The sequence below is a fragment of the Gopherus evgoodei genome, chromosome 4 (genome assembly GCF_007399415.2).
Source record: "Gopherus evgoodei ecotype Sinaloan lineage chromosome 4, rGopEvg1_v1.p, whole genome shotgun sequence".
NCBI lineage: Eukaryota > Metazoa > Chordata > Testudines > Testudinidae > Gopherus > Gopherus evgoodei.
The window spans coordinates 56,786,494-56,810,288 of NC_044325.1; the positions used below are offsets into that span (position 1 = coordinate 56,786,494).

At 42.8% G+C, this 23,795-nt stretch overlaps 1 protein-coding gene across 1 annotated transcript; it reads right to left on the minus strand.

The window, feature by feature from the left end:
- Positions 1-203: 203 nt before the first annotated feature.
- Positions 204-2,859, minus strand: GJD2 (gap junction protein delta 2). The gene is made up of 2 exons (XM_030562297.1): positions 2,773-2,859; positions 204-2,014 (listed from the first exon to the last, which is right to left on the minus strand). The coding sequence occupies exons 1-2, from the start codon at positions 2,841-2,843 to the stop codon at positions 1,171-1,173; spliced, it is 915 nt and encodes a 304-aa protein (XP_030418157.1). The 5' UTR covers positions 2,844-2,859; the 3' UTR covers positions 204-1,170.
- Positions 2,860-23,795: the final 20,936 nt, after the last annotated feature.

Here is a 23,795-nt window from a genome sequence, read left to right on the forward strand (position 1 = left end):
ATTTCCCATAAATTTCTTTGCATCAGTTATTCTTAAAACCATGAATGGGATGTTCTGAACACCTGAAAAATAATTCCAGTGAAGTTTATATTTTTTACCTCATATGTTTCTAGAAATTTATATAAAAAAAGAAGAAGAGCAATGTTCTCTGGTTTACAAAAAAAGGCAAGTACTTTATTTATCAATAGAATTACCAGCTGCTTTTTACACCATTGCCATGACTAAACAAATAGAATAAAATAAATAAAAGAGAATATAAAACCATATTACTCCAGTTGGTACCCCTGGACAACCCTTTGATTAAGTACAGAGTTAGATGTTTCAAGTATGGCACTTATATGAATAAGAGCAGAGAGAAGGTGACATATTCACAGTTAAAAACAATAAACTCTGTTCCTTTGGTATATTTGTCAGAAGATCATACGTAACTTGGCTGAACATTAATTAGTTCTATCTTATTTATGCACATCAGAGTAATTTTTTTTTTACAACTTACTGACAAATTTGGTAGATCCCAACTAGCATAAGATGATTAAGGTCTCTGGTGTGAACAGACAGACAAACAAAAATGGCAAAATTATATTCAGCATGATTGTTTTGTGTAATTGTTGTACAAAACTATGTTAGAAAATAGCTAATAATATATACCAGCAATAAGCTCTGTGACTCCAACAGACAAAAAAAAATCAGACATCCTTGATGATGAAAGTGCACAGACCTCCTGGTTGAGCTTATGGTCAAGTGCCTAACAGTGCAGTTAACCTCCTTTTAAAATGTGCTTGCAGTTGTATATTACAGAATTCCGCTAGAAAACAGCATCCTTGCAATTTTTTAGCTATAATCATTCTACATGCAATTACAACAATTAGTCAGACAGTCTCACCCGTAATCTCATCCTAATAATGACCAAAAAGCTGCTCCAGTCAAAAGATAATATTGGATAATCAGAAAACAGTAACTGTACTGTAAGGCCAGAACAAGCATGGTTTTACAGCTTTTCCTTCAGTCTTTTACTTAGCACTGCATTTTGTATCTAGTTCAGTAAGTCTCGTTCCAATACCTTAGTGGCTTTCTTGGTGGTTGATAAAATGCTTGCCTAAGCAATGTACCTTTCCCTAATGTTATCTGGGTCAGTTCCACCTGGCACAGTGTTTCAGTTCTGTAACAGCCTCACACATAAGCTGAGTCACTTGACTGAGTCCTGCCAAAGTTAGGTACGCTCATTCTTGGCAGGTCCTTGTTTCTGATTTCATATATGGATTTCCTTTTTGCTTGTACTCCTCTCACTGCCATTTTAATCTTTCTCCAGCCCAGGTGGTTCAGTTCTGCCAAATTGAGCACCACACAAATCCCACTCACTGCAAACATGAATACCAAGAAAACAGTCTTCTCAGTGGGTCTAGACACATAGCACTCCACTTCCTTAATGCAGGGGTATCTATCACATTCATACATGGAAGGGACATTAAATCCATACAGGAAATATTGTCCCACTAAGAACCCAATCTCTAGGGCATTTCGAAAAACCACCTGGATGATGTAAAATCTGGAGATGCCTTCTTGCCGCCTCATCTTCGACTTTGTAGTTCTGATGGCTGGGTTGGGGATTTCCTTCACCTCCAAGCAGTCTGGCTCTACTTCCTTGGTGGAGTTCTCGGTGTTCTGCAGCACTCCATTGACAATGGTATTCTTGATCTTCTTACTGTCCTCACGTTTCGTTGAGTCCTGATCTCTGTCCAAGGCGAGGAAGACGGTGGAGTACCTCCTCTCCCTCTGCTTAGCAGACTGGTGAACAGAGTACGTTATAAAGCAGAGGCTGGGGGTGCATACCATGATGATCTGGAACACCCAGTACCTGATATGAGAGATAGGGAATGCCTGGTCGTAACAAGCCTGATTGCAGCCTGGCTGCAGCGTGTTGCACACAAACATAGTTTGTTCATCATCGTAAACCGTTTCTCCTACGATGGCCACAATGAGTATCCTGAAGATCACCACAACGGTCAGCAGGATCCTGCAACAGAAAAGTTCGTCAGTGCACGCTGACCCTGCACACCTAGAGTGAGAGTGAAACGCCCGAAACCACAGCAGGCAGCAGCATGGCTGGATCTAACCGCTGGGGCTACTGGGAGCTGTCCGGTGCTGATCATGCACATAAACAGAGATCACAATGCAAGTGGCAAAGAAACGTTTGCTCTGATTTTTGTTTAGTCTAAAGGACAGTGCAAGCAGGACTGCTGTCCTGTGTGACTCAGGCTACATGATATTAAAGAGCAATGAAGAGATACACGCACGCACACTCATTGTAATCCTCAACTGGGAAAAGATCCTCAGCTCAAAGGGTGACTAGCTAGACCCCAGTTTTACCTGGCTTTTAAAAAAGCTTCACTATTTAGAATGTTGTAAATATCAGCCGAAACCAACACAAAGGGGAGAGGCGTTCAAAGGGCTTTAAGAAATTGATGTGTGTGTGTAGAAGGGGGGGTCGATCTCGCGACGGCACTTTATTTCCCAGAAGAGTCCTATGCCGGGACAACTTCTTGATTTGCTCCACAGGGAGCTAGAGGAGCGGGAGACACTTGAGGGCTGAAGTTTGCTCTAGTCTGGAGCATTTTTTTCTCCCTAACCCATGGCACACGCCTGGTTAGGACATTTCCTCCCTGCACTGGCACGGGCACATGGCAACTGCTCTCCGCCAGCACTTCCAGGAGAGGCTTAAGCTAGGTCCCCTTGCCTGCCCATGGATCCGAGGCAAAGCCCCTTTGTTCTTACCTCCCTATCATAGTCGAGTGCTGCTGCACGGCAGCTTCCAGGAGTCTCTCTAGGATGGTCCATTCCCCCATCGCTGTTCATCCGGAGACAAAGACTTTGGCCGCGCTGTCGCTTTCGGCTTTTAGCCCACCCCAGCGGAGCAAAGCAACGTGTGGGCAGGCGGCTTGGCCCGCGGGGGGGCTGGATGGCCCGGGCTGCCTGAGTGCAGCCCCGCAGCCCTTCCGCCTCGCCGGGCACGTCCCGCGGCTGGGCTCGGCCTGGACCCCCTGTGCCTGGGCTGTGCATGGGCAGGGAGGAAGGGTGGCTGTAATGTCTTGCCGCCTCTAATCGGCCTTTAAGTAGTCTCTGCTTGCGTCACAGCCCGGTCGGGGGAGAGCAGCCAGCAGCGGCGCTGGGATTTTCTCCGGGTTCTTATGAGGGGCAAGAGAAAGAAATCACTGGCACTTAAAAGAACTACATGGCGCTGGCGAGAGATTAATTTGGTGACCCAGGGATTCTTGATGAGCTGGGCTCCCGGGGGAAGCCCGCCGCGGGCAGCTAGCCCTAAGCAGCCCGAAATGCCGGGGGCAGGCAGAACTGGGGTCTTACCCAATCACACAGAGATTAAAACGGCTACACTAAGCACACAGGTAATGGACTGGAGTTAATTCGCCCTTCGAAGTATAGCACGCAATTAGATGCCACCAGGATCCCCCAGTGGAAAGCTTCCCTCGCAGGGAGTTCTCCTCTCCCCTCAGATTTCCTCTGTTGTCTGCCGAATCTATTTTAATAAATGTAACCTGCAGCTTTGTTGTATCCATTTCCCTCTGTGTGTCGGTCTCGGCTCACACGCCAGTGATTTAATAGCTGTGTGTTTGCATGTGCTGTGCCTGTATGCAGAGGAAATACCCCAAGTACGGGCAATGACTATTCATTGCCATTCCACCAGTCAGAGTTAACAGCGGAGGTAATGAGTGATGTAGCCACAGGGAAATTGTGTTAGGTCATCCTCAAATAAGGCATATTCACTGTTCAAACAGTACTCAGTTTGGACCAGAAAATAGTGTCTATGCTGGGTATTAATTTTAAAATTTGTTTTCTGATCTATGAAACAATTCGGGTGGGGGGGGGCGTAATTCTGGCTAACACCTAGTTTCCAGGTAGAAATGTACTTTAGGAATTGGAACGATTTGGTATTGTCTCAAAGTTTGGAAATATTTTCTGTATCTTACACAATGGCAGCGTTCTATAGCTATAGTTTTATATATTCTTATCTCTCAAGCTTGGAAGACACTGGAATTAATATGTAGGTTTTAGTTCTCAGTGGTTTTACGTCATTTATATAAATATTCATGAACAGCAAGAACTGAAATATACATATCCAGCATTTTCCAAGATTAAGGTTCTGTGTGCGGGAGTCTGCATATATATATTTACTAGTGGTGACACCAAAATATATGCAAATCATGTAAAAGTTATGTATTGTTTCCCAGACAAAATGCTTATAGTAGAATTAATCCATATAAATTACCATAGAATATTTTAGCTTGTTAACTATTTACATTTTAAATTTTGTGGATGCACTCAGAACTAGAGATACTACAGGAGGTTATTGCACAAAGATTTAATTGGCAAGAATTTGCGTTGACTGCCTTACACTCAAGTGATGAATCCAAGGCTGTTATTTATTTTTCCCTACCTGCTAAGTAAACCTTGACACCACATCACCCTGTTTTGAATTATTTTTAACTCACAAATTTCACAGAAAACCTAGTTAAGAAGTATTTCAGATAGCTTTATGGTACTATTGATCATATATCTACACCAATACAAGCCAGACTGCATTAGTCATAGAGCAAGTCACACTATTCACTGGAAATAATTGGGTCCTTTGTTTTTAGGAACCATTTCTAATTTGTGTAAAAAAATACTTTAAATATTTGATGAGTGATTGGGATGAAATCCAAAAGTAGTTTGTAAATCTTCAGCTATTCATAGTTTGCAGTCTGTTATTTAGGTGTGTAAATGATCAGTTAGGTCACGACACTGTTTCTGTTCCCTGAGTGGACAAGCAGAACTTTTTTTTGAAACTAGAACAACAATAAAAAATGAGGAATAGTGAATGCCCGTGTCTGCACAGAAATAGATAGATTTCCTCTAGCTGAAAATTGGATTTCCGTGATGAAGCATTCCATAATCCGGACCAAGTGGGTTTCTCTCTGCTGTTTGGAATTGGTAGGCACAGTGATGAATCATGGGCTTTTCTTCCCTTCCGCTGTATGTGCTCTACAGACTGATGTCCACACCTTGCACTGCCTTCACTTGAAGTACTGTGCAACTTCTAAACATATTTATGAAAAGGTGCTATTAGATACAGCAACAGAGCTACAGAAAAATCAACTCTGGCTTTGCCTTTTAAAACAAGCCTAACAACTAGTTAATTAACTACACCAACGGCTAACTGCCTCATAAGGGCCCAGTGGTGTCTGTCTGGAGATGAAACTGAAGATATATATGAAAGAAAGCAGAGGAGCCAGTCCACATTCACAGAGGAAGTGCCAATGTGTGAAGATAATACATACATACATACATACATACATACATACATACATACATACATACATATAGAATGCCAGTGATCCGTAATCCTGTACAGCAAGACCAAACAGCAGAGGAAAAGTCAGTCCATGGTCCAGATTGTCAAAGAAAGAAGAGAAATCCTTGTGCAAAGGCAAATATTGGTATTTATATAAAGAACAGCTATTCTCCAAACTTTCATGTGGACAAAAACCCATTTGCATGAATGGGCGCCAACAGTAAATTTAAAAAGAGCACAACATGATCAAACAGCCCTTTGGAATTCAAATGAATGGTCAACATATTGCTTGCTGTCTTAATCAGCTTTACTTAATGCAGTATGTCCAACTGTATGCCCCTTGGAAGGAGAAAAATGTCTAATTAATAAATACTATAAACCTCTAAAAGTGATCTGAAATAGCATTCAATATCAGTAATGGTAAAGGCCCAATAACTTGGGGCCTCCTGTGGCAGGTGCTGTGTCCTATTGTAAAGCAGGGAATGTCCCTTTTCCAATGCTATACAAACTCCATTTTCACTTGTAAGACATTGGACCTTAGCCCTGAGCATGAATATTGCCCACTTGGCACCTCAGACCAGGCTAATTTAAGGAAGGTAATTCTACACTTGTTGGAAAGACAGAAAGGTTTTCATGGCATTATATAAACTAACAAACAAACAAAAACAACCACCAGCGTGCCAGCTGTTTGAAGTTCACAGTAGCTTGATATGTCTGAGGGTGTCTTGTATTCACATACCACCTAGTGCTATGAAACCCAGACCCCAGTTGTGGCTTTTAGGCATTACCACAATACAAATAAAAATAATAAATGGTGGAGTTGGCAGAGTGTAGGTGCAACAGTGAAAGGTGTATGATAAAAGCAAATGTTTACATTCCCACAATTGACCACATACATATCAGAAATACCCAAATATAGACTTACTTGATAATTCATTTGTTTCACAAAGTAATTAGTCAAATTAATCATGATGGCTAGAGACCGATGTTGGGAAGGAAAAGTTGCAGGCAGGGGAAAATTCCACAGTTTCTACAGTCTTTGTCTTAGGTTTTATACCAATTCACTGAATACATCAGCCTGTTGTGAAGCCAGGATCTGCAGCCTAGCAGACTGCCCAGAATGCTAGGGATGTATGTTATGCTGGCTGTGGCACTCCTGTTAGTAAATCATCCTACATTTCATTCACAAGCAGCTAGGATTAACAAAGCTTTATCCCATGGCTTACAAAAACAGTTTCTTTATGAAGCAACAATATTGGTTTCCAACAAGATCAGATGTGCCCTGTGTAATATTTTGTTAATTGTGTACAAAGAGTATAAAAGCAACATACTTCCTTAGGAACAGTTATGGTTTTTTATAGAAGAAAGCAAAATTCAGTACAAACTCTCCTCTGTTTCTGATGGTAGCTCAAGCAACCCCTACAAAAACAACAATAAGTCAAAGCCTGTTTGGAGCTCATGCTTCTACAATATGAATGTTAAAATAAATAATAAGAATATAGATTGGATGGATTTTGGATTAGGTTTGGAGAGTGAGATTGATTGTTTCCTCAGTTTAGATGCCAAACTGAGGTTAATCTGTCTCTAAGAAGCTATAGGCCAGATTCCCTTTCAGAGAAATCCAGCCGCTTTGCACTGTACCAGTACTGCAAAGGGTCCAGAGAGCAGCCAGAGTTCTCCAGCTGGGGATTCCTCCTGAAAAAGGATGACCACACTGGGAGACAGGGGCTCCTACCCTACACCCAATGTAGGTGACATATCAGAGTGGGCTAGGAAATATGGCATGAATGGAGAGCAGTGACTTCTGGGCATTTCCAGCAGGCAGCTGACTTCTTGGGGGCCATACATTAGAGCATCTCGCAAACTGCTATAATCTATGCTGGGGAAAGCCCCAGAGTTCACGTCCTGCAACCAGCTACTTGTACAAGTCATCCTTCCCTACTACTCTGTCCAATGGCAACTGGACACACCAGTGAGCCTAGGCCAATAAATCTTGAAACAATATTTATTTTAAAAAAATACTGTCCCATGGACTATTTTTATTTTTATTTATTTGCAGCAGCAATGTGATATTACAGCAAATAGATGAATGCTTCACTAAGAATCAAAGAAGCCATGGTGACTTCTTATATTTCACTTTTACATGAAATCATGATTTTCATTGCTACTGTTAAGCTTCAGAGACCCCAGAGATATGCATTAACTATATGCAGCAAGAGACATTTAAACATTTGCAAGTTATTAACTAGAGTGTGGAAAAGAGAAACCCTTATCAGACATACCTGTTTGTTGCCTTCATTATGCTTTGTAATTGGACTTCATAACTGGGCTGACTGATGAGATTTTTTTCAGTATTACTTTTATGAAACAGTAGAACTTTCTGTTCTACTGTTTTGTAAGGCCTTATACACGCCTAGACAAACAGATACTATCACCAACAGTACCCCATAAACCTTGTGCTATGTCAACGTGCCACTGTGAGTCAGAGGTGTGCAGCTGGAGCTGGAAATTTGAAAGATTGTTTTTACAAGCACTTCTTTTCTGATAGTATTTGGTATAATCCACAAAGGCTAAGTAGTTAGCTGCTAAACAGAAAACGCCCATCTAAGACCTCTCCTAGCCATCTGCTCTGCTGTTTTTTTCATTTGGTGCCATGTGTGTATTAATGAAATGATTGCATCAGATTATATCTTTTATTCATAAAATCATCTAGGTCATCTGCTTCCATCTACATTTTTTCTCTCATGAAATGAACATTTGGGTGTAGATTCTCCCCTCATTGTATGCAATTAGTCCTAACAGCAATCAGCATTACATGTGAATATTAAGAAAGAAGCTCTTTTGTGTCTTCATTCAGTCTAAGTCCCTTCAAAAGCCAAGAGGCTTATCTTCAAAATCACACTGGGTGCACCTCTTCTCCCACCCCTATAATTTTAAAGTGACAGACTTCCCAAAAGAACAACTTCAAGAACTGGTGGTAACCTCTATCCAGAGTATTGTCAATGGCAATGTAAGCTTTTCTACATTACCTTGCCACTTCGCCCTCAATGAGAAGGCAGTTCCTTCTCCATGCTTTGTGAGTCACTGGCCTCAAGAGTGCCAAGGACTGCCAACTGTGATGGTGGTTTTTGAGATGTGAATGATATGCACCTGGTATTTTTTCACGTGTCAGAGTTAATCACTTGAAATCTATAAGGTGCTAACATACCCCAGTGGTGAAGTCTTTATACACGCCTAGACAGACAGATACTACCACCAACAGTACCCCATAAACCTTGTGCTATGTCAACGTGCCACTGTGAGTCAGAGGTGTGCAGCCGGAGCTGGAAATTGCCAGACATAAAGTGTAATTTGGTGACAGAAACAAGTAGAGCACTGGATGAAGAATGCAAAGAAGTTTATATGAATATTCATACACATTTTTATGGAGTTTAGTTTTCCAGTTTTCACGCCTCATATAAGTATTCCAGAAAATAAGTTTAGTAGCAGAAATACTTAATGGAAGGTGTGGATTTTAAGTGACTATTCCTGGAAAGTGTATTTCAAATAACTAAATGTGAGTGTTTTTACTGGAACCCTGAATCTGAATTATACTCTTTTAGTTGGGGAATATTCTGTGCCCTGTATACACAGTCAAAATAGCTCAAATCTTAATAGTAAGTGCTCACAATGAACAGCTCATGAACAATCCAGAATTATTATCAGAAATTATCTGGCAAATAATTTTCAATTACAAATACATCTATGGTATGCAGGTCCAATTACTGTAATATCTGGGCACTGGGAAAGGTGATCTGTTTGCAGACAATTTGCAGTTAGAAAGAGGTACAATTCATCAAATAAAAGGGTGATGAATCATTTCCCCAAACTTTGAAGCAAGCTAAACTTTCGCACCTTAAATTTTGATGTCAATGAGCTAAACCCTCAGCTGGAGGAAATTGGCACAGAGCCATTGACTGCAATGGATTTGTGTCTGTTTTTATTATTTGGCCCCACAGGAGTAAATTTTATATTTCTTATGAGCAAATCTAACTTGGGTTCTAATTACGGCCCACACTAAGATTCTTTATTCATTAAAGTAAGAAAACCTTTCAGAAATGCCTTGGGCATGAAATAGTATAAAGGACTATATACAATTTAATAAGTTAAATAATAACTACTCCTTATGTTCTAAAGATGCCAAGTAATGTGCACCTAGTATGGTAATGACAAATTCAACATGAATTGAAAGCAAGTTTTCATTGAGGAAAAATTGACTCACTCCATAGAGACTGTTGTCTTAAAGAAACACACACAGAAACAAATGCAGCACTGATCAGATGCATTATGGGTGAAGAAGTCTCCTTCCTCAGATTCTTGAGGTCTATCTGGGGTCAGAGCCCAGATACCATACTTGAGACTTGATTGGGTCATTGGTCTGACCCAATATGGTAAATCATATATTCCTATTTTCCTTTTTCTTGTGAATCAAAGGAGTTATGATTAGTAATCAAAATGAACTTGACTTTTTCTTTTTAAAACCCGGGGGTGAAATCCAGGCTCCACAGAAGTCATTGGCATAATTCTCATTGACTTCAGTGAGACCAGGATTTCAAATCTCTCTGAGAATCTAATCTACAGCTGTGCTTTTAAAAATCTCCAATGGCAAAATACTAGGCAGATAAAATTAATGAATGCTACAGAACACCCAGAATAGGAGCAGATAAGGCCAAATGATGAGAACACACAGCCTTGTGTTCTTAATTAAGCTCTGTGTAGCTTTTGACTTCTCTCCTAGGCTTCTTGCACCAGTAGGAAAAAAGTGCAATTGTTTGTGATGCAATATTTCACTATAAATTCATTCACATGAAACATTTCTTTTGGATCTAATGCTTTGCTTTACCTTGTCTTCTTTCTTCTCCATTCAAATGCTGAATCCCTAGATGCTCCCAGCTGCTTTCGATTCAGTGCCGTGATGTATGGCAGAATTAATTTCCTTTGTTTTGATTGTTACACCACCATATGTCTTCAGTATTCCTGGTGCCTCCCTTTTATCTCCCCCCTCATCTCACCAGTCTCAGTAGAGAATTTACATTACATTAAAGCAGTCCATTGAAGCTGTCCATTGAAATAACTAGGGGAGTGCAGTGATTGATTTGAAAGTAAAGTAAACTACTTTTGTGAACTGGAGTGAAAAGCAGGAGCTGAGTAAGGAATCCTGTTTTTACTTTTTAAATCTTTCTGTTGTTCAGAAATTCTGCAGCTAGAAAGTGTAGGGGAGAAAAGTAATTTATTTCATATCTGTAATCCTAATGAGTGTTTGTTTACATTATTGTATCATCCCACAAAATGTAATAGCTATTGTTTTTTGAAACATGCTCTAGTATTTAATATAGAATTCCATCCCTACTATAGAATTTTATGGAAAGGTTGGAAAAAAGTACATAGGAAGGATATTATTGTATTCTATAGGATATATAGAACCTTAATGGTTTAACTGCTATTAAATTCTGTAGGAATTTATGGGGTGGGATTCTAGTTAGGATAGAAGGACAAAAAAAAATGCTATAATTTTTATTTTTCTTGATTTAGTTACCAAGCCCCTAGTCATCCCTCCCTGGGCCTGCATGCAGCAGGAACGCTCCATATAGAACTCACACACACACGAGGAAGGGGTGAAGGGGTCAGCCTTCTATCGGCCCTACTGAAAGCTCTCACTGGATCTGTGGAAGATGGCAAGCCAGGAGAGGAGTAGCTGGGATGTGGACAGGGCAGGGGTATTGTGCAGGTGCATCATCCCCTAGCCTAGGGCTGTGTGTGAATTTTGCATGAACCCCAGCCTGTCCAGTGAAGACTGTCCATTAGGTGGGTTCTGAACCCAGCCTCTGGCTAGAGAATTCTTGGTAGGGAGACACCACTGGCGTCATGCCACCAAAGACTGGGGAGGTTGACAGAGATACAGAGCAGTGAAGATAGTCCTAACCTGCCATGGATCCTCTGGGAGCCAGAGCCCTGGCCTGTTCCCCTGGAGGTTGGAAGGGAAAAGCCTTCTCTCAAGCTCCCAACTTGGGAGGAAACTTAGCAAAGAGAACAGCACAGATTTCTTCCTCTTTAGCCTCTCCCTTGGGTATTCCCACAGCATGGGGAGATCAGGCCCTACTCTTCATTAAAGGTAAAAAATTCATAAACAATTCAATTTAAAAACAGTTTAAACTACGCACGTACCCATGGTCAGACAGTGGCTCACTTTGGGAATGGAGACATTTTAAAGGTACAGGGATAAATTCTGCACCCTGTTATACTGGTGTAAATATTGAGAAAGTTACTCCAAATTTAGAGCCTATTCCAAAGTTCATTGAAATTAACAAGAGTCTTTTCATTGACTTCAGTAGGCTATTGATCAGGCGCCTACATAAAAGATGACTTTCCCCATTTCCTTGATATATTTTCCAGTTTAAGGATTTCCCCCCCCTCATTCTTAAAGTGAATTTAAGGATTATGAAAGATGCCAGAGTGAGATCCGTGAAGAATGAAGTCTCCTTTAATCCACAGAAAAGGTACAGCATAGGTAGAAGCTGTACAATCCTACACACATATGCCTTATCTCTGACCTGGCAGGACCACATCTAGAGCCTTAGAAGGTAGCTTAACTTGTTTCATTGCTTACTTCTCATCCTTTCTGTTCAGACCATTAACAAGGCAGGCTGTTTGTGCTGAGTGTGATGGTGATTTTTGTGGTGTTGGGCACATACTATGAGTTGTATGATATGAATGAAACTAACAGAGACAGCTGATTTAATTCATGCTGGTCACCGATGTTAACAACTTTCATTCCATTTCAACTTCTCACATTCAAACAAGTGACCTAGGGCTGGCTCTAAAGCCCATTGAACTCAGTGGGTTGAGAGTCAGGCCCCGAGAGCTGGAAACTTTCACATCCCAATGCTCATCCCTTAGATCGTCTTGTTGTACCAACAGTGAGAATATTTAGTAGAGAATTCCCAGGATGGCAGTGGGGAGGCCCAAGCTTTTATTCCACTAATAGCTACGCTGATTTAAAATCCAAAATGTCAGTTTTATTCAGATGTATACAGGCCCTAAAGCAAAGTTAAGATATTTATGATTGTATTGTTGAGACTCAAGAAATACTCTTAATAATTAAATAATGGAAATCAATTATGATACTCCACTCTCTCTACCCAACAGGGACTGAAGTGTCCATGTCTGGATTTTGTGATAATCTTTACTTTATGAAATACCCTGAAGCTAATTCACTTCTGCCAAAATCTAATAGAAGTCACTGATATTTCTTGAAAGAACATTTCTGATGGGGAGAAAGAAGCAAGAGAGAAAGATTTAAGAGTGCTACACAACAGTTGATTGGAGCACTTATTTCCTAATGAAACATTGCAAAGCACACAGAAATATTCAGGATATATTTCTGCGTGTTTTTCTTTAAGAAAAGCAGCATTATGCATGATGTTGCCATGGTATCGGAAGTTACACTTAATTTTTCTAGATAGCAAAGAAGCCCACGTAATTTCACACATAGGTCGCAATTGCTCAAGGGCTGCATTGATTTACACATGTCCTATGCAAATTTGTCCTCATTTTTTAGCTGAGTGTTTATTTTAACATTTAGACTTAGAAACTCCTTTTTGTAGCTGGTTGTGAGTCCTTTCACACTTCTCTGTAACAAACTGGTGACTACCTTCCTGTGAGGAATGTAACTGAACTGTGGATGATTCACAGAAAAAACACACTGTACCTGATAAACAGCTGTTCCATAACTTGCTTACATTAAAGCCACGTCAACTCTAGGAAATTTCACAAAAGCTTCTCTTCCAATCTAACCAGTGGAAGTCAGACTGTGAAGAAGGCAGTACTGTCTCTACCCTGTCCAGTTCAACGGTAGTTCTGAGTAGCTGAGGGACATTGTCAAGGGCAGAACTGGAATACACTGGTGACAGGGATTCCAGAGTTGTGCAACAGTCCCGGGTGGACCACTTTTGTTGATGTGGCTTAGAACCACCTTCTCCCTCCCGCTTCCAGGTCTTACGCATAGTGCAGTTTAACTGGTCCCAGGGATCTGGCCCTTAAAAACCTGAAGAACAGTGAGACTGGTGAGTTTCCAAGATACAATAAAAGCAGTGCAATATATTAACACTGAGAAAGACAATACTTAGTACATGGATAGCATGAGCATGAAAGAGTCATTTATAGATTGTGACCAGACTTTATTATTCCATATTCATCCATTTCACTAATGCTTTGCTCTAGAAGCTACCTTGGGGTATAGATTCATTTTCTGTTTTTGGAGTCTCTTTAACAAGAGAAAAAGGCATGCAGATAATTTTTTTCCTTCAATGGAACATTCCTACTTCCTACCTTCACAGCCCCTTCATCACGGTTGACTCATTTAGTAAAGGAAAGTATGTTGGAATTCCCTTTCCAGCACAACAGTGCAACTACTTGTCCTTTCAGAGTGGGTCACTGCAGAGTAAAGAGCTGCACACCCTCTCCACCTGATAAACACCAAATGTGTTGTGTCCGTTATGTTCTTCCATTCCCTGCCAGTTTTAGTGTGTGGATACATTAGATATTTTTCCTTAAAATTGCTAGCACCAGTGGAGTTGGATTGTGGTAATAATAGTGGAAAATTTTAGAGGAAAATGTCTAGTGTGTACTGAGTGCTCATGTTAAGAATTGCCTGAGGAAGCCACTTGCAGTACACAAAAACAAGTTTTATTGGTCCTACAAAACCCAGGAGTTATGTCACATGTTCTTCAGTGCCATCTACTGGCACCTTATCTGTTTACATATATACAGAAACTGAGTACTCCTGTAACAATGTAGACAAGGCCTTAGAGATCAGGCCTGAGAATCAAACCCAAGTCCTTTATGGAAGGATACTTGTCTAACTACAGGGCACCAAGGCTTTTAAACTTGCCATCTTAGTAGTTGTGACTGGGGTTCCAGGAAGCTACAATGAAGTTACTCAATTAGTGTAAATTGCAAAGAACGGGGCAGACAATCCTCAAAGCTGGTGGTAATTCCAATACTTAGATTTACCAATCCAGCACAAAACAGCTTCTATAATACCTTACTGGTTACCCAGAAAACAACAACACAGTTCCTTTAAAAATGACAAGGATTCCGGTGGCACCTTAAAGACTAACAGATTTATTTGGGCATAAGCTTTCATGAGTAAAAAATCCTCTTCTTCAGATGCATGAAGTGAAAATTACAGATACAGACATAAATATACTGGAGAAGAAAGTTATCTTAAAAGTAGAGAACCAGTGTTGACAAGGCCAATTCAGTCAGGGTGGATGTGGTCCACTCCCTATAATTGATGAGGAGGGGTCAATACCAAGAGAGGGAAAATTGGTTTTGTAGTTAGCCAGCCACTCCCAGGCCCTATTCAAGCCCAAATTAATGGTGTTAAGTTTGCAAATGAATTGTAGCTCTGCAGTTTCTTTTGAAGTCTGTTTTTGAAGTTCTTTTGTTGAAGGATGGCTACTTTTAAAGCTGTTATAGAATGTCCAGGGAGATTGAAGTGCTTTCCAACTGGCTTTTGTATGTTACCATTCCTATCGTCTGATTTCTGTCCATTTATTCTTTTAGGTAGAGACTGTCTGGTTTGTCCAGTGCACATGGCAGAGGGGCATTGCTGGCACATGATGGCATATATCACATTAGTAATGTGCAGGTAAATGAGCCCCTGATGTGTTTGGGTCCTCTGACACTGTCGCTAGAGTAGATATAGGGACAGAGTAGGCAAAGGAGTTTGTTACAGAGATTGGGTCATGGTTAGAGTTTCTGTGGTGTGGTGTGTAGTTGCTGGTATTTGCTTCAGGTTGGGGGGGCTGTCTGTAAGCGAGGACTGGCCTGCCTCCCAAGGTCTGTGAGACTGAGGGCTCATTTTCCAGGATAGGCTGTAGAACACTGGTGATGCGCTGGAGAGGTTTTAGCTGGGGGCTGTACGTGAAGGCCAGTGGTGTTCTGTTATTTTCCTTGTTGGGCCTGTCCCATAGTAGGTAACTTCTGTCCCATAGTAGGTCTTACTCTGTCAGTCTGTTTCCTCGGTTCCCCAGGTACTGTAGGTTTAAGAATGCTTGATAAAGATCTTGTCTCTGTCTGAGGGATTGGAGCAAATGCAGTTGTATCTTAGACAATGGATCATGTGATGTGGTCTGGATGAAAGCTGGAGGCATGTAGGTAAGTATAGCAGTCAGTAGGTTTCCAGTATAGGGCGGTGTTTATGTGACCATCACTTATTTGCACTGTAGTGTCCAGGAAGTGGATCTCTTGTGTGGACTGGCCCAGGCTGAGGTTGATGGTGGGATGGAAATTGTTGAAATCCAGGTGGCATTCTTCAAGGGCCTCCTTCTTATGGGTCCATATGATGAAGATGTCATCAATGTAGTGCAAGTAGAGGAGATGTGCTGGGAACGAGAGCTGAGGAAGTGTTATTCTACGTCAGTCATAAAAATGTTGGCATACTGTGGGGCCATGAGGGTACCCACAGCAGTATCACTGACTTGAAGGTATAAGTTGTCTCCAAATCTGAAATGGTTGTAGGTGAGGACAAAGTCACAAAGTTCAGCCACCAGGTGTGCCGTGGCCTTATCAGGGATACTGTTCCTGACAGCTTGTAGTCCATCCTCGTGTGGAATATTGGTGTAAAGAGCTTCTACATCTATGGTGGCCAGGATGGTGTTTTCTGGAAGATCACCAATGCATTGTAGTTTCCTCAGGAAGTCGGTGGTGTCTCAAAGATAACTAGTACTGCTGATAGCATAGGGTCTGAGGAGAGAGTCCAAATAGCCAGATAATCTTGCTGTAAGAGTGCCAATGCCTGAGATGATGGGGTGTCCAGGATTTCCAGGATTATGGTTCTTGGGTAGCAGATAGAATACCCCTGGTTGGGGCTTTAGGGGCGTCTGTGTATATTTGTTCCTGTGCTATATCAGGGAGTTTGTTGAGCAGATGTTGTAGTATCTTTTGGTACCCCTCAGTGGAATTAGAGGATAGCGGCCTGTAGAATGTGGTGTTGGAGAGTTGCTTGGCAGCCTCTGTTCATAATCTGACCTGTTCATGCAGCAGGACATGCTACAGCAGGTGCTACACCTCTGATACTTAGTTCCCTTAAAGCAACCCAGACTCAGGTCTCCACCCAGACACCCAAGTCAAATATGATGAGGATTACTGAAAATCTTATTCATCATATAAGAAAGTTCTACCAACGCCAAAGGATCGGACACATTACCTCCTAGGTTAAGGAATATTTCAGTTCTTACCCAAATACACACTTACAGACAATTCTTATTAACTAAATTAAAATTTATTTTAAAAGAAAAAAGAGAGAGAGAGTATGGTTTAAAGATCAATATACATACAGACAGGAGTACAGTTCTGAGATCAGATTCATAGTACAGATGGTGAGATTTGTAGTTGCAAAAAGTTCTTTCAGAATTAGTCTATAGGTTATAGTCCAGTGTTCATATTCAGAGTGATCCAGATAGGACTGGAAATCTTAGTCTTATGACTTAAGTTTCCCCTGCATGAAGCATCAAGCAGATCTGAGATGAAAGGATCAGGCCCCAAGAGACTTTAATAGAGTTTTCTAGCAGCCTCTTGACCATATAGTCCTGGGTGAACAATAGGCTTTTGATGTAACCTATTTCCCAAACATCACCAGAACGACATGGATTAACCTAAGGTGTTTTATCCATTAAGCCATTTATCACAAACTTTAAAGAGATATATAGAGAATTACACTATTTCACCTAAAATTAATCTAAATGTTAATATTCCCTTTTGATCTCTGAATCAATAGCTTTGGAATAGACAGGAACGATCTGTTTACATGACTAACATCTAAGAAGATAGAAGTAAACACTTAGGCCTTGTCTACACTACAGAGTTGCAGCGCTGGTGAGGGGGTTACAGCGCTGCAACTTAGGATGTGTACACACCTGCACAGCACGGCCAGCGCTGCAACTCCCTGGTTGCAGCGCTGGCCGTACACCCGGTCGAGCCTCGGGTGTAGAGGATCCAGCGCTGGTGATCCAGCACTGGTCATCAGGTGTAGACACTCACCAGCGTTTTTGTTGACCTCCGTGGCATAAGCAGGTATCCCAGCATACCTGAAGAAGCCTCTCTGGTAATCAAGCAAACTCCACTGCCCTGGGCTCACCTGACCCCTCCTTTAAATGCCCCGGGAATTTTAAAAATCCCCTTCCTGTTTGCTCAGCCAGGTGTGGAGTGCAATTAATCTATCAATCACTCAGCGACCATGCCTCCACGCACCAAACAAGCCCCAGCATGGACCAATGCAGAGCTGCAGGATCTCATTAGTGTTTGGGGAGAGGAGGCTGTGCAAACACAGCTGCGCTCCAGAAGGAGAAATTATGATACGTATGGGCAGATATCGCAGTCCTTGATGAGAAGGGGCCATGAACGGGACGCCTTGCAGTGCAGGGTAAAAATTAAAGAGCTGAGGAGTGCTTACTGCAAAGCCCGTGAGGGAAATCGCCGCTCAGGAGCTGCCCCCACAACCTGCCGGTTTTACAAGTTGGATGCCATACTTGGGTGTGACCCCACTGCAAATATTAGGAGCACGATGGAGAGTTCAGAGCAGGGAGAAGTGGGGGAGTTTGTAGAGGACCGAGACAGTGAGGCTACTGGCGTGGAGGGAGACACCCCGGAGTCCCAGGAGGCATGCAGCCAGGAGCTCTTTTCAAGCCCGGAGGAGGCTAGCCAGTCGCAGCAGCTGGAAGCTGATGTTGAAGAGGAAGCTGAGGATTGTGATTGGGGTAAGTAGATTTCTATGTTTTGGGAGAGGAGGATTTTGGTTATGGCTGCCTGCATGCATGCCTAAACGTGGAATAGCCCATTGATTTGCTCTATCACGTCTCTGTAATCTGCCTTGGTAATCTCTTGAAATGTTGCTGCAAGAGCGTTTGCAATTTGCTTTCTCAAATTGATCGGGAGAGCCATCGTGGTCCTTGTCCTGGTCAGGCTAACTCGTCCGATCCACTGTGCAGCGAGGGGTGGGGGGACCATGGCTGCACACAGGCGAGCTGCATAGGGGCCAGGGCGGTATCCACATTCCTGTAGAAGACCCTCCCTTTCTTCCCAGGTAACACGCAGCAATGATATGTCTGGCAGTAGGAAACCCTGTGGAGAGTTTAGGGATAATTGAGTGCAGGGCGCCAGGTTCGCGTTTCCCCAGCCCATGGCGCTCTGTTTTTAACCCCCCCCTTCCCAGCACGTAGGCAGCCATGCGGTGTGCTCCTGTGTTCCCCACATCCCTTCCAAGCAGGCATCCAGCCCCGCGGTGTGCTCCTGTGTTCCCCGTCCCCCCTTCGAAGCAGGCATCCAGCCCCGCGGTGTGCTCCTGTATTCCCCACACCCCTTCCAAGCAGGCATCCAGCCCCGTGGTGTGCTCCTGTGTTCCCCGCACCCCTTCCAAGCAGGCATCCAGCCCCACGGTGTGCTCCTGTGTTCCCCGTCCCTCCCTCCAAGCAGGCATCTAGCCCCGCGGTGTGCTCCTGTGTTCCCCACACCCCTTCCAAGCAGGCATCCAGCCCCGTGTTTCTCCCCCGCCCCCCCCGTCACCAGCAGGACGGCGTGAACGCGGACCAAAGAAACCCCCCCCCAAGCAGCTAGCTCACCACCTTCCTGTTCACTACTGTCCCCTCTTCAGGACACCAGCTACCTCCTGTACCCATTGCTGATAAACCCCAGTGACCCACTGGTCAATTCCCACTCCCAAGGGGAAATCGGGGGAAAACCACTCACCCCATTGCTCGCCATGACTTAGCTTGCCTGCCCTCTCTGTGTTATGTGAGGTATGTGAGAAGGATGCTACCAAAAGTCTAAAAAGTCCTTCACCAAGTGATAATAAACAATGTAGCCTCTGTGTATTACATGGTTCTATCTCTCTTTTTTCTAGTGACCTTGACTGCTGCAGCCGGATTACCGGCCTCACATAGGTTACAGAACTTGAGACGGAATCCTAGAAAATCAAAAGAGGAATTGATAAAATCTGTTATGAGCCACTACAACAGAGAAAGTAGGAAGACAGAGGAATGGAGAGAGAAGACCTATGAATGGATAAGCAGTGTACATGAATGGAGAAAGACTGTACATGAATGGAGAAAGAGTGTACATGAATGGAGGCAAACAGAAAGCAGGAGAAAGGAATTGTCTGCCAAAAAAACCACAAAGCAGATGATAAGCCTCCTGGCTCGCCAAACTGAATCTTTCGAGTCTCTTGTAGCCATGCAGACAAATATGTACCGTGGTAACCCACAGCCCTCCCAAAGCCCTCTTCCTTGTTCCCCAGTATTTCCACAAAACAACTTTCTCCAGCAGCCAGTTCCGTATTATCCCCAGCTGCCCCAACACCTGTAAGATCACCTACCAGCCCTGATAACTATAATTCTTACCCTGTTCACTCCACCCCCATTATTCTGCAGCATAGTAATCCTGAAGTGCAGCAGACAGTGAATATTGATCAAAATAGGACATATTCAAACCTGTAAATGTACAGTCCACCACCCCAACCCCCTTGCCTGTTATGTACTGTATGTTGAATAAAGTTTTTTTTTTCTATTTCTTTCACTACGTTTTATTGTTGCTGGAAGTGGTAAATATTACACACCAAGGTAAAGCAAAGCACATCAAATGCATCAAACATTACTGCTGGCTGTCAGCATCAAATTGCTCCCTTAAAGCATCCCTAATCCTTGAAGCCCTTTCCTGGGCCTCCCTGTTAGCCCTGCTCTCTGGCTGAGCAAACTCATCCTCCAGGCGTCGAACCTCGGAGGTCCATTCCTCACTGAATCTTTCACCCTTCCCTTCACAAATATTATGGAGGGTACAGCACGTGGATATAACAGCGGTGATGCTGCTTTCCACCAAATCTAGCTTCCCATAAAGACAGCGCCAGCGAGCTTTCAAACGGCCAAAAGCACACTCCACAGTCATTCTGCATTGGCTCAGCCTGTAGTTGAACCGGTCCTTGCTCCTGTCAAGCTTCCCTGTATACGGTTTCATGAGCCATGGCATTAAGGGGTAAGCGGGGTCTCCAAAGATCACAGTGGGCATTTCAACGTCCCCTACTGTGATCTTGCGGTCTGGGAAAAAAGTCCCGGCCCTCAGCCTCCTGAACAGAGAACTGTTCCGAAAGATGCATGCATCGTGCACCTTTCCAGGCCATCCTGAGTAAATGTCAGTGAAACGCCCACGGTGATCCACAAGCGCTTGCAGAACCACAGAGAAATACCCCTTGTGATTAACGTACTCTGATGCCAGGTGGGGTGGTGACAGAATAGGAATATGCGTCCCATCTATTGCCCCTCCACAGTTAGGGAACCCCATTTCTGCAAAGCCATCCACAATGTCCTGCACGTTCCCAAGAGTCACAGTTCTTCTTAGCAGGGTGAGATTAATGGCTGTGCAAACTTGCATCAGCACCATTCCAACGGTAGACTTTCCCACTCCAAACTGGTTCGCCACCGATCGGAAGCAGTCTGGAGTTGCCAGCTTCCAGATTGCAATAGCCACCCGCTTCTCCACTGGCAGGGCAGCTCTCAATCTCGTGTCCCTGCGCCGCAGGGTAGGGGTGAGCTCAGCACACAGTGCCATGAAATTGGCTTTTCTCATCCAAAAGTTCTGCAGCCACTGCTCGTCATCCCAGGATTGCAGGACGATTTGATCCCACCACTGAGTGCTGGTTTCCCGAGCCCAAACGCGCCGATCCACGGAGCTGAGCACGTCTGTTACTGCTACAAGCAATTTACTGTCTTCATAGTGAGGCAATTCAATATCATCGTCTGACTCCTCACTCTCACTGTCACTGTCACTCTCACTCTCATTTTGCAGCTGAAGGAATAGCTCCACTGCCAAGTGCGATGTGCTGGCAACGTTCCTCAATAAGGTCGTCAGCTGCTCAGGATCCACTTATAACAAAAATCGCAGAAAAAGCGCTGTAGAATCACAATGCTGCCACACTGCTCGGAATGTGTACCAAAGCACCACGGGGCGTTGGAACAGGAAGCGGAAAGACAATCACACTTCCTTCCCCTTCCCACAAGCCACAGCGCCGAAATGGGACGAAGCGCTCTGTGGGATAGCTGCCCACAATGCACCACTCCCAACAGCACTGCAAGTACTGTTAAATGTGGCCACACTGCAGCGCTGGTTGCTATAAGTGTGGCCACTCTGCAGCGCTGGCCCTATACAGCTGTTCTAACACAGCTGTAACTACCAGTGCTGCAAAAGCATAAGTGTAGACATACCCTTAGTATCATCTCTAATTCTCTAACACTACAAGTTTCAAAGTTCTAGCCTATCTAACATGGAATGGCCCTAATTAGCATTTACATAGTTTTCTAATGGTTGAATCTGGGTCATTTATTCTGCAGGGTGCTTAACCCTTTTTGGCCATGCATCATAGTAGTATAGACTTGTATAAATAAAATAATAAAGATCTCTACACTACATTTTCAGATATGATTATTGATTGCAGGTGCTTCCATTTTTGGGTGCCCAACCTGAGATGTCTGAAATGACCCAGTACTTTCTAAAAGCCAGACACTTTCAAGGTGTCTGAAGTTGGACGCCTAAAATTTGAGGAAGCTGAAATCACTAGTGGCTTTTGAAAGTTTAGGCCCTCCCAACCCTTAATTCAGAGTATAAAATTGTTAGTACTGTAGCCTTTGCACACAGAAACTTGCCATTCAATTCACTTATATGCAGATAAGAACTTTAGGATCTATCTCTAATGGGTTGAATCACAGAAAACCCCCTTGGGAACTGACACCTGATGTGCTGAAAGTACCTCTGAATCCATTTTCCCTGGCAGCTTGGGACTTCATTGCCCTGCCTGGTTGTGCCAGACATGCTAGCCTGCTCCAAACTCAGACCAAGGTCTGAACCACGTCCCCCCAAAACAGCTTTAGAAGTGCTCCTGTCTCCAGCACTCAGATGCCCAACTCCTCATAGGGTCCAAACCCCAAATAAATCCATTTTACTCAGTATAAAGCTTATACAGGGTAAACTCATAAATTGTTCACCCTCTATAACACTGATAGAGAGATATGCACAGCTGTTCCCCCCCAGCTATTAATACATACTCTGGGTTAATTAATAAGTAAAAAGTGATTTTATTAAATACAAAAAGTAAGATTTAAGTGGTTCCAAGTAACAGACAGAATAAAGTGAATTACTAAGCAAAATAACACACACAAGTCTACGCCTAATACAATAAGAAAGTGATTACAGAGGAAATCTCAACCTCAGATGTTCCAGTAAGCTTCTTTTACAGACTAACCTCCTTCTAGTCTGGGTCCAGCAATCACTCATACCCCTGTAGTCACTGTTCTTTGTTCCAGTTTCTTTCAGGTATCCTTTGGGGGGGAAGGGGGGAAGGCTACCTCTTGAGCCAGCTGAAGACCAAATGGAGAGGTCTCCCAGAACTTTACATAGTTTGTCTCTTGTGGGTGGAAATGTCTCCCTCCCCCTGTGTAGAATCCCAGCTACATAGACATGGGCAAGTCACATGAGTATGCATGACTTAGTTCTCTACAGGGACATTCCCAGGAAAACTCAGATGTGGATTGGCATCTATCAAGGTTCATTGTTCACCAAGTACTTCCATTTACTTGAATAACCCCTTCCACACTATGTGGAACAAATCTGCCTGAGGTGCTTTCTACAGAAAACACTTTAAATATAAGTATAGAGCCAATGCTCATAACTTCACATATAAAAATGACACATGCATATGAATAGGATGAATACATGCAGTAAATATAACCTTTGCAAAGGTATGTTACATGGCATATCTAGCATAAAACATATTCCAGTTATGTCATATTTACATTCATAAGCATATTTTTATAAAGCATTATGGGATGCAACATCACGCTATCCCCACATAAAGGTATGCCAATAAGATAAAAATGAATGATTCAGTCCATTAGATTTGTTTTGTTATTACATTTAAATCATGTAAAGCATATTGAGCCAGCGCTTTTGTCAGAGATGAGTTACGGCTTACAGGAAACTAACCCAGGGAGAGAGAAAAGTTGGGAAGTAGGTTTCTACAGGGCTTTAATAAACATTTATGAAGGATATTTAGTTTAATGATACCAACTAGTTATCAGAGTCCAGTGCCATGCTACCTGAACTGTCAGTGCAAAATGACTTACAGGCATGAAGGCAATACATATGGCAAAGTGAAAGGGTGAAATCAAATGTGACTGTCACATATACAAACAAGGCATGAGAGAAAACATGAGTTCTACAATAGATCAATTAATTCAAACACCACCAACTAGACAGGTAGCTGAGTCATCCAGGCTATGCAGATGGAGTTCACTTTTACTGGAAAATGTATTTAACACAGCATGTTTCACTATGCAAGACAATGCAGAAGGCAAGCTTGAGAAGA